This window comes from Palaemon carinicauda, chromosome 14, assembly GCF_036898095.1.
Source record: "Palaemon carinicauda isolate YSFRI2023 chromosome 14, ASM3689809v2, whole genome shotgun sequence".
NCBI lineage: Eukaryota > Metazoa > Arthropoda > Malacostraca > Decapoda > Palaemonidae > Palaemon > Palaemon carinicauda.
Window position 1 is genome coordinate 3,619,365 of NC_090738.1, and position 17,500 is coordinate 3,636,864.

General features: G+C 35.5%; 1 protein-coding gene across 1 annotated transcript in view; it reads right to left on the reverse strand.

Moving 5' to 3' along the window:
- Window positions 1-17,500, reverse strand: part of LOC137653847 (uncharacterized) — an 829,144-nt gene that overhangs the window by 23,294 nt on the left and 788,350 nt on the right. The window contains exons 84-89 of the mRNA XM_068387498.1: window positions 14,025-14,515; window positions 13,043-13,497; window positions 5,851-6,082; window positions 4,899-5,739; window positions 3,899-4,447; window positions 772-1,041 (exon numbers count right to left, since the gene is read on the reverse strand). Of these exons, the coding sequence (XP_068243599.1) occupies window positions 772-1,041; window positions 3,899-4,447; window positions 4,899-5,739; window positions 5,851-6,082; window positions 13,043-13,497; window positions 14,025-14,515 (2,838 nt within the window). The remainder of the gene's footprint in view (window positions 1-771; window positions 1,042-3,898; window positions 4,448-4,898; window positions 5,740-5,850; window positions 6,083-13,042; window positions 13,498-14,024; window positions 14,516-17,500) is intronic.

The window sequence follows — 17,500 nt, forward strand, 5'->3', positions numbered from 1 at the left end:
AGTTACTATACTAAGTAGCATTAAGTTATTTACTTTTAATTTATTAAGAAAAATAGGTAAAGCTTCGAGTCAAGCTAACGACCGAACGGCTATTCCCCACCGTCGGACAATTATTTACGTTAACTGTACTCCTTATAAGGAAACAGTTTTGCTTTCCATTTCTTTTGCAACTCTTACCTCTATAATTTATTTTTGGTTTCTAACACTCCCCACAAAGGATTGCGATTATAGAATTGCAATGAATATCTTAACCATACATTATTTATTAGGATCACCTTAAATCTGGCTACTGTGTTAAACAATTATTTCCAACAACGCTAAATAAAAAGTATGGCTAAGTTACTTTAGTACCATCCTCACGTTACTAAAAGTGTAGCATTTTAACTTTTAGTCTTCACTTTATTTTAAGTGCAGCATTTTATTTAGTCTTCACTTTATTTTAAGTGTGGCATTTTATTTATATATTTACACCAATTTTTACTTAGCTTAGTTTACTATAGGCTATCTCCTAATTTTACTTTTTATTTACGTATTTAGTTTTATTTACTTATTACCTAAAAAAATATTTGCAATGCCCTTAATCTTTGTTTAAAGTTAAAGAATAAAGCATTTAATAAAGTTTATCCTCACACTGAAAAAGTTTCGAGTGTGTAGCATTTTAGTCAAAATAAAAACTTAATTAATATTAATTACAGTAAATAATATACTGAAAAGCAGTATTTACAAATTATCTAGATTTTCCCTTAGAATTCTTTCAAATCTTTCGGTTACCTTTCTCTTGAGTCTTACAGACCTTTCGCCTTGTTCAGCGTGAATAGATTCAGGTTTATTTATACTGGCTGTTTCTACCTCAATTTCCATTGAATTGTCTCTGGATGGCCTATCTCTTATAGCATGTGTCACTGACAGTTCCATAGGATAAAGATTACATATAGAATGATATTCTATAGCCCCATTACTTTGCTTTAGTTTCACTGACCTAATATTATTGTCAAGTCCTAATATTAATTCTAATACCTTATACCCATCATCCAATATGGTCTGGGCTTATTAACTGCTTTAATTAGAACAATGTCACCAACTTTAATTCTATTTCCCACTTTGGTACAAATTTCTACTATGTTCTCTCAGGCTTAAGAGATAATTTTCATACCACAATTTCTTAAAATTTTCAATAATTTCTTCCTGTATTTCTAGTTCTCTCTAAAAAAGGTTGACTAGAATCGTCCAACCAAACATCACTATCATCTTTTCTCGAAATGAGGGATGAATTACCATGCAATTTGATAAATGAATTTGGAGATATAAACTCTAAAATTTTCTGAGCTTGATCTATATGTTAAAGGCCTGGAATTTATCGCTAATTGAATATTAGAAAGGGTCGTTAATAATTCAAAGTAAGTTAATTTAGACCTTCCTATTACTTTATAAAGACAATTCTTTAATACCCTAATCAATCTCTCCCAAGCAGAACCAACCCATGCTGAATACAAAGGTATTTTAATGTGTTTAATATTAGATTTACTTAGTTCAGATTGAAATTCCTGCGACTCCAAAGAACTTTCAAGGATACTTCCACCCTTGAGAAAGGACTTAGCGTTGTCACTGTACAGGTATTGTGGTATTGTGTATATATTACAGAATCTTTGGAAAGCTAGAACAAAATTTTTAGTGGACATGTCTGGTAACAATTCAAAGTGCACAGCGCGCACGTTAAGACAAGTGAAAACTAAAATGAACATTTTTGTGGTCTTGCCACTCAACTCATCCCTAACCCAAAGATGTCCAGTGAAATCAATACCTACATGCTGAAAAGGCTTGACTAAATTCATATGGTGTTTAGGCATATCTGTAAACTTCGGGTATCTGTAAGCCAAGACATTATACTTCCTATATATATTACAACTACTCAGCTCAGTCTTTACTGCTGACCTACCCTTAGGAATCCAAAATCCCTGTTCCCTAAGGTAGTTCAATGTAGTGCCTATTCCTAAATGCTGTACCTTCAAATGACAATACTTTATCAACAATGAGGTGAACCTATGCTCTTTAGGAAGCAATACTGGGTTATGAACATCAAAGCCAAAGTACAAACACTTGGATATTCTTCCCCTAGACCTAATTATACCATTTGAATCTAAAAATAGATTTAAATTGGACACTAGAGGAGGTATATTATTAGTAATATTGGCACTGCTTTGTAAAAAATCTAATTCTACTGAAAAGTATTCTTTCTGTGCAATTTTCACCCAATACTCTAAGGCTTTCTTTTTAGGATCACCACCCTTTAATCTACTACAAAATTTGATCAAGTAACTGGTAATTCTTAACAATTGTTCATAATTTGACATTTTATTTATATTGAGAATACCAGCGTTTACTTTATTTATTTGCATAGTGCATACTGTACTTATTTGATGCTTATAGTAAGGCGATATGCTCAATAAAGGGTAAAGAGGCCACTTGTCAAAATCATTACTCAACCATTCTGGACCTTCTAGCCAATAAGTTGATTTACTTAAATATTTAGTATAGGATAGACCTCTGGTGATCATGTCGGCAGGATTTTCTTCAGTATTTACATAGTGATATAAGACAGGTAGTTTACATAGCTTAGATATTTCAACTTTAAGACCATCTGCCTCAAGTACTCTATTTCTAACAAATTTAGATTTTATTTTAGTTTCTCTGGTCAATAGCCAATTTAAAACCACTTGAGCATCAAAACAAATATTAATGAATTGAAAATTTATATTACTGTAGGCTTCTAATAAAGAAGGTAAACATTTAAAAGCAAGAATTACTCCCATTAGTTCCAAAGTAGGGACACTATGCTCATTTCGCTTATTCAGATGAGCCAATTTAGATTTGGAGAACAAATAAGAACTTTTATAATTTTGATTAACCGCCTAGGCCACAAACCCATAGGCCTCCACAGAGCTATCACAAAAAATGTGAAGACCATACGAGTCTAGTTCATTAAGGGACTGCCTAGGAAATTTAAGTTCAGATAACATTTCAAAATCTCTAATAATTTTCATTTCCCCACAAATGTCTTTAGGTAAATTTTGATCCCAACCAACATCTAATTTCCATATATTCTCATTAAAATTTTGCCTCTTATTGTTACAGGAAGGACTATATTCAAAGGATCAAATATTCTAGAAGTTTGTGACAATACTTTTCTTTTTGTGTCTGCTTCTGGGTCTATTTTACAAGGCGCAAGACTAAAAGAATCATTATTTACGTTGAATCTATAACCCAATACTTTATCCTCTTCGCAAGAATGTTCAACAAGTCTATTATCAGACGCCATTTCTTCTCTCAACTCTACACAATTGGAGTTCCAAGACCTTAAAATAAAGCCCCCTTGTTCCATCCTATCATTAGCTTGCTTATACAAATTTTTCATTTCATCAATGTTATTACCAGTTATAAGAAGATTATCTACATAAAAGTTATTAGTTAATATTTCTTTACACTTATCATCAGGATAACTTTCTGCGTGATGTTTCATAACAAAATTTAATATAAAAGGTGAAGAAGTGTAACCAAAAACTATTGTTCTGTAGCGATAAGATACTAATTTATTTCCCCGTTTCCAAAAGAAACAAAATCTATTTTTATCCACTTCATTTTTCAATTTAATCATCAAAAAAGCTTGTTTAACGTCGCTCAACATTACATATTCATTAGTTCTAAAGTAAAAGAGCGATTTCAATATTGATCCCATTGAATCTATCCCAGGATAAGCTGCTTCATTAAGTGAAGGCAATTCCCTGTAAATTTTTAAACAACAGTTAAATACTGGCCTGATTTTTGTGGTAACTTGCTCTTCCAATCTTATAACTGGTCTATGTGGAATCCATACATACTTATGATAGTCAGAAGGACTTACTTTAATTTCCTCGATTATACCATCCTCGAGTTGTTTATCAAAAACTTCCTGGTACTTGTCAATGAGACCCTTTTTACCAAGATACTCTAGTGTTCGGTCTAATACCTCAAGTGAAACAAAATGATTAGATGGGACGCTCTCAATTTTATCAGTATACCAGGGCAATTCTACATGATAGAATCCATTATCAAGAGAGATCCCCTCTCTAAACCTGTCAATTTGTTCTTTATCAAAGGAGACCAATTCTTGTTCACACTTTTTTATTCCCAAGGATTCAAGACTAAAAAGGTGTTCAAGTCCATTGTTTACTTCACTGTCTTCTAATATATGCTCTAATGGATTGAAATAAGATTTTAGAGGATCCATTACTAAATTTACCACGCTTTTTGTTTTAACATTCAGTGTTTTCTTATTAACTAAGGAGTCCATAACAGCTCTGCTTTCTACCTCATCCAAAAAGTTGAACACATTACCAACAGGAGCTACTCTATTATTTACGACTAAACAAGTTCCACCCAACATTTTAGTCCAAGTTACTGAAGGTAAAAACTAAATGATATCTATTTCCATTAACATGTCAACCTTCATACTTTCATGGTTTCTGTGGTCACAAAAAGTCTCATCCAATAAAGCAATATTATTTTCTTTAAATTTATTTATTATTTGATTCATGCCGGGCACTTCAAAGTTTATATTAAGCGATTTGTCAACTAATAAAGGTATGAATATTAAATTATTGTTTATATTTATTCCAGTGGACATTTGCTTGAAGCCCTTAGTTTCCTGCCCTATATATGTGCTTACATCACATTCCAAAGCATACAACGCCTCTACATCCTGACAAAGATCTTTAGCGGCAGATTCGGAAATATATGACCGCTGACTGCCAGTGTCAAACAGACATCTGACTTTCCTAGCCTTTTTGCCATTTCTTGAATACAAAGTCATAGTAGGTAAAATGTGAGACGCATCAAAACTTCTTTGAGCAAAACAAGCTTACGTTGGTCTTAGTAGTTAGTTCGGCTTTATTCAAAGAAGGGCACAAAGGAGTTATGTGTTCCCTCTTTCTACACAACAGACATTCAAACCTTAACTTCTTTTGTTTCCCGTAACATTCATTGTCTTCATGCCCTGAACCAGCGCATCTGGTGCATAGTGAAAGCTTCCTCAATCTGGCCACTTTATCATTATAATGATTAAAGTTAACGCATTTTCCCAAGGTATGGCCTTCAGCTGCACATAATTTACAAGTCAATTTAGTTACTTTATTTGCAAATTTATAATTTAGAATCGTACTTACACCTACCTTATTTTCTTTAGGTTTAAATGAACTGCTAAGACTAGGTTTACTAGTGGTTTTATTGAAGGTCTTTTTCCTATTGGAAACAGTTTTAGATAAAGTTTTGATAATTTCATTATAATTAGAAAGAATGTCAGATATATTAGGATAATTGGTATCTAATTTGTGAACCAACTCTCTCTTTACTGGTATGGGGAGTTTATTAAATACTATATGACTCACAAAATTATGCCCAGAGGACCCCACTTCCAATAAATCAATATTATATGCTTTCCATTCATGCAGATAGGATTTGATTTCGTGGAGGTAAACTTTCACCGACGAGAATTCTTGGTCATATTCAGCACTTGGAGCAGCACTCAAAATGTTCTTAAAAGTCTCGTCAATAATGTAATTTACGTCAAGGAATTCTTCTTTTAACATTTCAATTGCCAAGTGGTAGTTACGGTCAGAAATAGTCAAATGCTTAACTTCCTTCAAGGCATAGCCCCTAAGGTACCCATGTAAATATATTTGTTTGGCAGAATTGGACAGATTTTTTCTGGATCCAATGACATTATTAAATTGACTAAGAAATGAATTGAAAGCAAATTTATCTTTCTCCTCACCACTAAAGATTCAACATTCTAAAGGAAGGGGTTTCCCATCAGACATATTCATTCTAGACATCATTTCTAAAACTTTATCGGCAGATAAGTTGCCAGAAGCCCCACTTGACTCACTTATGTATAGTTCATATTGGTCGAGCTCTATACTAACCTGAATGCTATATTCTGCCTGACTATCCAACTCCTCAATATAATATTGTTCATTACTGTTCATTATTTCATGTGTCTCCAAAACATTATTAATCTCTTCATCAAAGTGTTTAACCTGCTCGATCTCTTTTTCGATTACAGTTATTTGACTCTTACAAAAGGAAGAAGTTTATCTATTATCACCATGAAGCTCCGTTAGCTTCCTTAAGTAAATAGTTATTTTCCGTTTGTGTATTCCCCGCATCCTCCTCAAGGATGATATAATATTCATAGGGTCAACAAACTCTTCCTCCTTATCAGACATGATTACTTATAAAATTAAAAGATTTAATATCAATAGCCTGCAAATATTTAAAAGATAACAGCCCACCTAAAGTTATCGATGCTTACTAGTTAACGAGTACATTATATATGCATATGAAATAGATTATAATACGTAATATATGTTACTAATTACGTCGCACGAGTTCCATATTGGTTACCATTCGAAATACCGAGCGACAGTTAGCCAGTTAGCCGTTTCTATAAAATTACTTATTTAACCGAACGGAATATTAAATGGAATGCATCGTCAATTTTGAAATTATGTTGGAATTTATTTTAATTCCAACCTTACTTATATTTAATGAACAAAACAATTATTCAAAAACCAAAACAACTTACATCAAATAGTAGATCCACTAGTAAAACTTTGAGATATTGCCCTACATTACCCTTTTCCCCAGACATGTCCCAAGATACAGAATAATATAGGTCACTTATCCCAAAGGTAGACGTTGAAGAGTTTCCAAATTGTTGTGGTCTTGGTGATCGAATGTTTAGTTTTTTTCAGCGTTAATATTCTATGAAGATGCCAGCCTTTCCACTGAGTACTTCTTATTGGAACTGTTCGCCGTGGCTGTGGTAACCTTCGAGGTAATTTACTTGACAGGTACATATTACGCACGCGCGAACTTAAGGCCTATTAGGCAATTACTAATTTAAATAATTTAATTCATAAGTTTGATTTTATTATTAATTTTACTGATCATTAACGCTAATAGTTACTATACTAAGTAGCATTAAGTTATTTACTTTTAATTTATTAAGAAAAATAGGTAAAGCTTCGAGTCAAGCTAACGACCGAACGGCTATTCCCCACCGTCGGACAATTATTTACGTTAACTGTACTCCTTATAAGGAAACAGTTTTGCTTTCCATTTCTTTTGCAACTCGTACCTCTATAATTAATTTTTGGTTTCTAACAGCACCTGACGTGAACATTTCAAAATTTCGGAACCGTCAGGAGCACTTCAAAGATTTTTTTGTAATGGAAGGTGATTTAGTGACATGCAACAATATTAATGGTCTGATGGAAGCACTAGGCATCAAATATGAACACAGACAGTGGAGGCTGTTCATAGATTCATCAAAAACAAGCCTGAAAGGTTTTTTGTTGCATAACGGCAATAGTAAACCATCAGTTCCCGTGGGCTATGCACTCTACATGAAAGAAACTTATGAGAATATAAAGCATATGTTGCAGTGCATAAAATATGATGAACATCAGTGGCAGTTCTGTGGTGATTTAAAAGTTGTTGCTATTGTGGCAAGGTTGCAGGGCGGATACACCAAGTACTGCTGCTTTCTGTGTGAATGGGACAGCCGGGCAAGAGATTCCCACTATATAAGGAAAGAGTGGCCACCTCGTCAATCATTGGAGCCTGGAATGAAAAATGTTCAACATCCGCTTCTCATTAAAGCAAACAAGGTTTTGCTACCACCTTTGCACATCAAACTGGGGCTCATGAAAAACTTTGTAAAAGCGATGCAAATCTGGTCAAGGATTCAAGTATTTAACATCAAAATTCCCTTTGTTGAGCGATGCAAAGATAAAAGAGGAAGTTTTCATTGGTCCTCAGATTCGAGAGCTTCTTAAAGACGATGAATTTGAATCGGCTCTTCATGGGGAGGAGAAAGCTGCTTGGAAGGCATCCAAGTTAGTTGCAAAGGGATTTCACGGAAACAAAAGGGAGAGAAACTATGAAGAATTGGTGGAAAACCTCATCAAGGCTGACAAGATCATAGGATGTAACATGTCACTTAAAATCCACTTTTTGGATTCACATTTAGCCTTTTTCCCAGCAAACTGTGGAGAAGTTAGTGAAAGATTTCATCAAGATATTTCAATCATGGAAAAGAGGTACCAGGGTAAATGGAACACAACAATGCTTGCAGACTATTGCTGGACACTGACAAGAGACGACTCTTCAACCTATTATAAGCGTCAAGCAAAAAGGCAGAGAGTAGATATGGATAAGAGTTTAAAACATAATGACATATACTGTATATTAAAATAAATTAATCAAATACTGGATGACTCATCTTTGAACCTGTAGCCAATACACATTTTTCAACGAGATATTTCGATTCATTGAATGAAAATACATAAGAATCAACTAATCTCATTTAAGAGGCACACAACTTTTCAAAATTTGTTGACCAATTACAGAAAATATATGAGATTTTCTTGAAAAATGTCCATATTTTTTAATCCGAATCTAGTAGGGGCCGGGGTCAGAAGAAAGGTCAAGAATTTGACGGTGTCAGATTTTGTGTTAAAATTCAGCATAGAGTCATTTTATGGGTATATATGTGGTCATCGTATATTTGCGCTCTCTGACTAAAATTATAGAAGATATATGAGATTTTCTTGAAAAATTTCCATATATTTGAGTCCGAATCTAGTCAGGGCCCGGGTCAGGAAAAAGGTCAAGAATTTGACGGAGTCAGATTTTGTGTTAGACTGCAGCATAGAATCATTTTATGGGTATAAATGTGGTCATCGCATTTTTTCGCTCTTCGACTAAAATTATAAAAGATATATGAGATTTTCTTATAAAATGTCCATATTTTTTAGTCCGAATCTAGTAAGGGTCGTGGTTAGAAAAAAGGTCAAGAAGTATATCAGCAGTGTTGAAATAATGGAAGACATTTACCAGTATCACAGCTGGTGTCTTAAGATATTTCTCCGCAAGAGCAAAGCCAACTCAGAGAAAAACAAAACAAGTCTCTCCTTAACTCCTTTTCTGCCCTATTTATGTATATGACTCCTGGAACTGTTTTCTTTAAGTTTGTGAAAATACACACGCCTGATGAGTGGCGACGTAGAATAAGTTATAAGAAATAACCAGAAGCTTTGGTTCCAGAACACGACAAATCAATACAATGTTTTAATCTTAACATTAACATTTAACATGTAAAAACGATGAAGTTCCTCCCAAGTCCTATCCCATAATATACATAACATTTAATCTACATATAACAGGGGTACATAAAAACCCTGGAGTGCTTTAAGAGGTACATTTTAATCACATGAATATATCAATACAAGTTATATATATCCCCAAGATACGCTTGTACTACGCTATGAACAGTCGGAAGTCATCTAAGACCTTTGAAAATTACTGGGACTATGCTACATGACATAAACTTCAATTTATGCTCTTTGTAATATATATGAAATAGTGGTACACTAAAGATAGTGCAGATACATTGCATTTGGAACTAAAGTTTACTCAGGTGATGTTTCATCCGGTTTTGCAGGAACCCAGATTTTCACATGCTGCAACCTATGCATGAAATCATACAAGATGTATTAAACATCCAGTAAGTATTGTTAATTTCTTGGTTCATTCTTTTCTATATTTCTATTATACAGTATGCAAGATATAAAACGCGTCCAGAGACGTATGGAAGCAACGAAAGGTGATAGGATATGTAACGGCTCCTCACTTATCCTTCCCCTTAGTGGATTAGACTGGGTAAAGTCTATTGGGGGTGCAGATATCTATGGTTATCTACAGATACGTCCCTGATTATACACGATATCTTCGGATAGTCGTTCCAGGGGTTGGAACCCTGTGATACCCGACGGTAATTCTCTTGTAATATCAATCGCAGAAATATTATACAGTAGGAAGCAGCCGAAGGGAACTTCCATCAGGAAGACACTGAAGACCACACAGGAGAACAATACTCAAAACAAGGTAGAATGAAAGAATTAAAACATTTCTTCAAAATAGATTGATCACCGAAAATCTTGAAAGACTTTCTCAATAAGCCTATTTTTGTGCAATTGAAGACGACACAGACCTAATGTGTTTCTCAAAAGTAAATTTGCTGTCGAGAATCACACCTAAAATTTTAAGTCATACAAAGTTAAAGAAACATTATCAATACTGAGATCCGGATGTTAAGGAGTCACTATGCCTGACCTACTTACAATCATACTTTGAGTTTTGTTAGGACTCAACTTCATACCCCATAATTTGTACCATGCACTAATTTTAGCTAGATCTCTATTCAGGGATTCACCGAAACTTACCATGCAGTCTTTCCCTTTCAGTGGAAATGAAGATCTAGTCCAACTCGCACGTTCCAGGTGAACAGACATGATAGAGGCCACAGTTTTGTTTCTAAATAAACAAAGAAATAATATATATTTTTTTTAAATTAGTTCATATTACTGTTTTTCTATTTATTAATTTTAATTAAGAATTACATTTTTCTTAATTATAAGTTTTACTGACTGAACTACATTATAAATGTTTATGGCCAGACAAAAATATCATTACATTAATAAAATCTTTGCACTTCTATGTTTATTCTGACATGGCTGTATACTTTAGTAGTATTTATGCATGAAATTGGTTGGCTACTTCTATAACACAAGGATGCTCAAATGTTTCACCCCAATCATTCATTAAATAAATCAAACATAAATTAAGAAAATTCAATAATATCTAGCAACCCTATCCATGGTACTAATGCATCAAAGGGTTCATATTATTCAGTCTTTTTTTCCAGTCATCCTACAGTGTATGACTGTCCTCTTTATTCTATTTCTAAGTTACAGTGTATGTAAATTCATTTTATCCTTTGTAGTTTTTGCTATTCAATCCTTTTCATCATGTTTACCTTATATTCATTGGTTCCTAATCTACCATTCTCAGTTGGTCTTTGGTTTCTCCCAATTATATTCTTTATTTGCTTCTTGCATGTCAGTGTCATGCTTAAATAAAATTTCCCAATTTATACATATGACTCACTGTACTACGAAAGCTCAGACTTCCTCGGTTCATTGGCCTTTAAAGAGTAAAGGCCCTTCCACACAGAGGGCAAATGAAGGGCGGCCACTCTGATTTGCCCGTAATTCTTTTGCTTTGAAACAGTGTTACTAGATCAAACAGTCCAAGGTAGTCGGTAGGCATAGGTAGGCGAACGTATGACATGGGCCAGACAGCGAGCAGAGGGCAGAGTGCAGTCAGAATTGCGTCTGACAATAGACAGGCATTTATGCAGTGCTTCAACAACGAGCACTTCGATGGTTTGCCCTTTGTTTCCTCGTCTATGACGTCACCTACACTTGTGATCGTCACCCATACAACAAAATTGGTTATTGTGTCTGCCTGCCATGCATTTGCCCGTCGTGTGGAAGGGCCTTAACTTATGTTATTGATCTTCTTGAGTGGCCTACTTTTAGAGATACCTCCTCAATACAAAAGCCAAGTAACAATGCAGATTAAATACAGCTTAATGCAGGGAAAACCAAACAGTTCTAATTCGTTTCCCCACCATTGGTTCTTGCATTTGTGATATCATAAGCAGGTATTGCAAAAGTGAAGCCTTTCTTGGAATTATACCTAAATAAATTAAAGGATAAGTAGATGGACAACAGGATTTAGGTCATATGGCCTGTAGTCAATTCTTTTTAATGAGGCAGATTTGCACAGACTCGCAGGGGGGCCCTTTTAGCTCGGAAAAGTTTCCTGATCGCTGATTGGTTGGAAAAGCTAATTCTAAACAATCAGATAGCAGGAAACTTTTACGAGCTAAAAGGGCACCGCTGCGAGTCAGTGCTAATGAGCCTCATTAAAAAAAATTGAGTATAGTGCTGAGTATTTGAAGGAAGGTTTTCAAATCCTAGTTTCTAATTTTATGTATCTATTAATGATGAATCAGAAGGAATGGAAAAAGAAAGGATATGATCAAGAAAAGTTTACAGTCCAAAGAGTTAAAAGGAAAGAAACTTCGTTCTGAAAAGAGATAAAAACTAAACTATTGCCCAGGTAGTTTCTCATCTAAGAGAATTCTGACAATCTAGCCCTTAATGTTCTCCTAGATTTCTAAAGCACTGTACCTCTTCAACACAGGGTGGAATTTTTTTTTTTAGGAAATATCATCAGCATCATCTCCTCCTACGTTTATTAATGCAAAGGGCCTCAGTTAGATTTCACCCGTCATCTCTATCTTGAGCTTTCAAATCAATACTTCCCCATTCATCACCACCTACTTCATGCTTCATAGTCCTCAGCCATATAGTTCTGGGATTTCCAACCCTTCTAGTGCTTTGTGGAGCCCAATTGAAAGTTTGGTGAAATAATATCTCTGGGGAGTGTGAAGAGCATGCCCAAACCATTTCCATCTACCTCCCACCATGATCTCATCTACACATGGCATTTCAGCAATCTCTCCTATAGTTTAGTTTCTAATCCTGTCCTGCCATTTAATTCCCAATATTCTTCTGAGGGCTTTGTTCTCAAATCTACAAAATCTGTTGGATATAGTTTCATTGTCATACCACGACTCATCTCCATACAGTAGCAGCGATCTCACTTAACTGATATCTAGGTTAATTTTTATATGTAATTTCAGGGTATTTGATCTCCAAATTTTACTTAACTTAGCCATTGTCTGATTTGCTTTTTTCAATCTTTCATTAAACTCAAATTCTGAAGACCCTGTATTAGAGATCATAGTTCCTAAATATTCAAATGATTCTACCTCATTAATCCTTTCTCCTTCCAATAATATTCCAAAACCAACTGTCTGGTAAGTATCCAATTATGCGACTCTGCACTTTGCACGATCTGTTTAGAGACTTCCTGTCACCTCGCTAACATTCAAGTATGTGAGAGAGCAAACTGCCTGAGCAAGTTAGAAATCAAAGTACCGGATAGGAAAGGAGAGTTTGGGATGGATTAATGCTTTCTTGTAGTGGTGTATACTTTTGATTTCTGCCAGTTAGTTAACTTCAGTTTCGACTTAGATAGATAGCAACACGTCGTTGTATCCAGTGGTGGGCACCTTTTGGTCCTGCAGGAAGCGTTACATAAAGTACTGGGGCCCTTAAAGTACCACCAGGTGCACCTTCATATACAGGACATTCATACCAATTTGATCTGGTAGTTATTAGCCCATCACTCCTAGTTGTGATAGCAAGATCTTCACTGAGATGAAGATCAAGAGATGCATCCTTGATATGAGAGAGAGCTTCATCTGTAAACTTTGTCATTAGACGCTCTGTTGGAAGGGAGTCACTTTCCATGGCTTCATCTTCTTCAGCAACTACAGTTGATGGATGAGATCGAGACGTTGTTGACTTCGAGGTTAATCCCCTTGAAGTGTAAGAACCACCTTCAGTTGCTGCTGTTGGTACCATACTTAAGAGAGGTAACTTTTCAATGAGTTCTTGGGAAGTGCATTCATCTAATTCATTCCTGAAAAGTAAAGGGAAATTTGATCACCTTCAGTTCATGTTAAAAAGCATCATATTGCTGTAACACGAGTAAACAAGCATTAGATTGTGCGCCATTACCTTAAAAAGTTACTGCAAGCCAATTCCTAGTGACTACATTACATGTAAATAATGAAAGACCCCACCTCATTATGTGCTTAATATGAGGCCTAAAACACACAAGAGGTAAGGTCTTTAACATTGATAACAGACTTACAAATTCATGCAAAAAAATGGCCAATAAGGTCTTTATTTGAACAATTTAGAAATTATTCTTCTCAGATGGGATATTGAAAATCCAATAACTTCTGAGTCCTTCTAATTTACTTTACATGTGCCTTAAACACCAAGCTCCTAAAACTGGCAAGTAATCTTAAGGGAAATATCCAGGTGTCAAATACCTGCAGCATTATAATTTTCTGAAAGTTGTGAGAGATATCATCAAATTGACAATAAATCAAATTTTGACCAGTAAACTATTCAAGTAACTTTTCCATATTAAACACTCACGTCTCTGAATTCCAAGATGCCCCTACAAGCCAAAGGGAAGATACCAGAAGCCCCTCATGTCCCAACCGGTGCCACTTTTGCTTGGATTCTTCCATATTGAGAGGCAGCTTCGGTTTGCCATATTCATCTTCTTCTGTGCTGGTAAATGGGCTCTGATTTAATCCATCAACATCTTTTTTAAATGCCTCTTCCCCTTCTACTTCCCCTTCACTGCTCTTCTCTGTTGCATCAGTTTCGTCTTCTCCCCCAGTACCTTCCTCTGACTTTGATGCTGATGCTGACACTGATGACTCAGATTCCAAAGTTACTGCAGGTAGGAGATGAGATTGTTGGGGGCAAGGCATGTTGGTAAGATGGAATGTCCAGGAAAAATGATGCAGAGGCCTCAATGATCCCCTGGCTGCTTGCCGTAGCACTGTGGTGAAGAATGCAGGAAGGAATTGAAAAGCACCAAGCCAGAAATATGTTGGGCATCCATTTTCAAGCCAGTTCTGAAAAGAAAATAAACAATATTGATGTCTCTTATTCCTATCATTATGTTGATGATTGCAAAGCATAGTAGTGAAAGATGATTAGAAGTTAAATAAAAATAAAAGTCAAATAAAAAAAAGTTGTCTATGTCTAAAAAAGAAGTGAATAAGTGTAGAAGTTTATTACTATCAATAATTTTGATTGCTACTTTGACAATTAAAAGATGTAACAAAATTACTTAGTATTGTATAAGGGTATTTAAGGGTCTTAAATAGATTTAAAACTTATATTTCTTCTAACTATACAAACGTGAATTCCTTAAAATAAGGAAATTGTCTTCACCGGAGTTGGAACGGCTGTTAAAACCATTAACAAGGTAACAGGAAGTGAGTGCAGGTAAGTAACCCCACCCACTCTCCTGTTAAACATTTCATTTTTGACATTTGGCTCAGGGCTGAAAGGGTTGGCAGAGGTGAACACTTTAACTTTAAAGGAAAAATAGAATTCACATCTAAAATTTGCTATTTGTTCCTATGCATACACTAACTTTTCATCATTTCAAATAACTTATTGGTAGCTAGGAAGTCACCAGAACTGAACTGTTTGGCCCTTTTGTACTTCCTGTAAATGCTAATCCCCCTGGTCTTGTAATAAGACCTGGTCTGAACTTTCTTATGTATCTGATACGTTGTCTATGAAGGAATATTTTGCCCCCAAATGGGAGCAACAGTTATGATTGAAATACCTGGCACATGGTGACCAATGGATTGGTATTCATTCCACCATCCTCCCCTCATATAGATAGAATTGGGGAGAGCTACTACTTATAGATCTGGTCTAATAATGATGCTCAAAAACGTAGCTTGCCAGCATCAGTGTCACTTCCAGCATGTGACAGTACATACAGAGGGAGGAAAGAAGAAGCAGAAGAACCAATGATTCTATCTTGCCTCCAGTTTTGTAACATACACATTACAATAGACAAGTCTTCCTGCCTTAAATGGGAGCAAAGCTGGATGGACAACCTTCATAGGGTCAAGAACAAATGTGATGAAGGAATTATGGGTATACTACCTTGAAAAGAAGGTCGTGAAGGTTGTTTGGTAGTTCTAAACTCTTTCATTACTTATCTGACTTCAAAGTCATAATCCTAACATCATGTTGAAGATAGTACTGAGTAGATTGCGGTAAATGCATTATAATGTAGATGATGCTTTACAGGTTAAATGTCTCATGAACTCATAAATCCAACATGAGGCACTATTCTTTGACCCTTCTTTCTTAGTTCTCCTAGTATTGAGGTAGAGACATTGACATTCAGGCCTAAAATTTATAGTAATTTTCAGAGGTTACCACAGAGCTTCCATGGAACAAAAGCATCTCCTTTTAAATAACGTCAGATGCTTTGTGTTGAGAAGGGATAGAGAAGGTTTCAAGCCTGGGTTTGTGTATCAATGGGTTCTGTGTTTTGGCCACAAACTCTGCTACAAAAATAAAAGAGATCTCTTCCGGGCCTCAGCATGGGTTGTTACATGAAAGAGACTGTGTAACTCACCTACTCTCTTTGCTGATACCAAGTACAGTAAAGAAAACAACTGAAACTCAAATCTCAGTCTGACAAACTTCTCAAAAGCTCATATAGAGTACACCTAAGAGCTTTGAGAACAAGGGTCTTATACCACTGCAAAGGGACTTCGGTCTCGTGATTGGCAAAACTGCTACTGCTCGAAGCTCCTCACATGCATAGAACACTCCCATGCAGAGGAAAGGTTTATGCCCTTCAGTCAAAAGACCATACTCAAGGCTGTTTGGTAGCTTGGCTTCGGGTGTTCTACAGATATCACTCCAATAGTCCCCAACAACAGGGAAATCATCCGCAGGATTCACTAACACAGGGGCTCATTTGCATTGGCATCACACCCACAATCACTGGGCTCACTACTGGGGACACCTGGGGCGAAATAGCCTTAGCTACCAGCTCCCACAAAAAAAAAAAAAAAAAAAACATTAAGAATCTGTTGCAAGACCTAAGGTTGGCCAAGATTTTCTTAGGTTACTTGTAGGTTACAGTCTACAAAGAAGACCCTCTAGGTCATGATGGAGTATGGTGATCACCTCACTCTCCACCAACCCTGAAAAAAGTTTCAAGATGCTTTCCTTGCTCCTGAAGCATACTCCCTGACCAAACTCGTTCTATATAGCCTACCCAGAAGCTTCAGCGAACAGGAAATTCGACGAGAAATACAGTGTTAAATAGTCTCCAGTATTGTCAATGGCATTATCAAGAATGAAACCAGAGAAGATTTAGCTTTCCTGCTCATCAGATAATTTGCTTGCTTTAAAGGGAGGTTCACATTGATTTGGTTTATCACTATTATAGTCATAAACCAATATATTGTTGCACCTATAGTCACATTTCTGCTTAATTGTATTGTTAACATGAAGCTACTTTTAACCATTCAAATTAAAAGTATGAAGAAAACATTAAGCAAGCTTGGATAGGTCAAAACACTATACTGTACTCGTTAAAGGGCGAAGACAAAAGTGGGGAGTCTTTGACAGGAGAGTGGTAAAAGCTAGTCCCCCCTTGTCGTTAACATACTTATTAGTGATTTTAACGGTTGTTCCCACCCTATTTCAAAGGAAGGAAGGTATATCATAAATGATATACATGACACTACTGAAACTCTTAACCGAATCCTTGATAGTGATAGAGAATAGATGACATTTTAACAACTAAAATTAAATGAGAACAAAACTGAATTCATGGTGGTGGGCAAGAGAAACAGCGTGAAAAACTTAGGTGATATTCAAATGAACATAAATAATTACTCGGTGCCGATATCTAGTAAAGTTCGAGATCTAGGTGTATTTCTTGACTGTAACCTGTCTCCAAATGCACAAAATAAATAATGTAATAAAAACTGCTGGTTATCATCTAAGAAATATTGCGTTTATAAAAATGTACCTGGACGAAAATTCGGTGCTATTATAGTATGCTATCT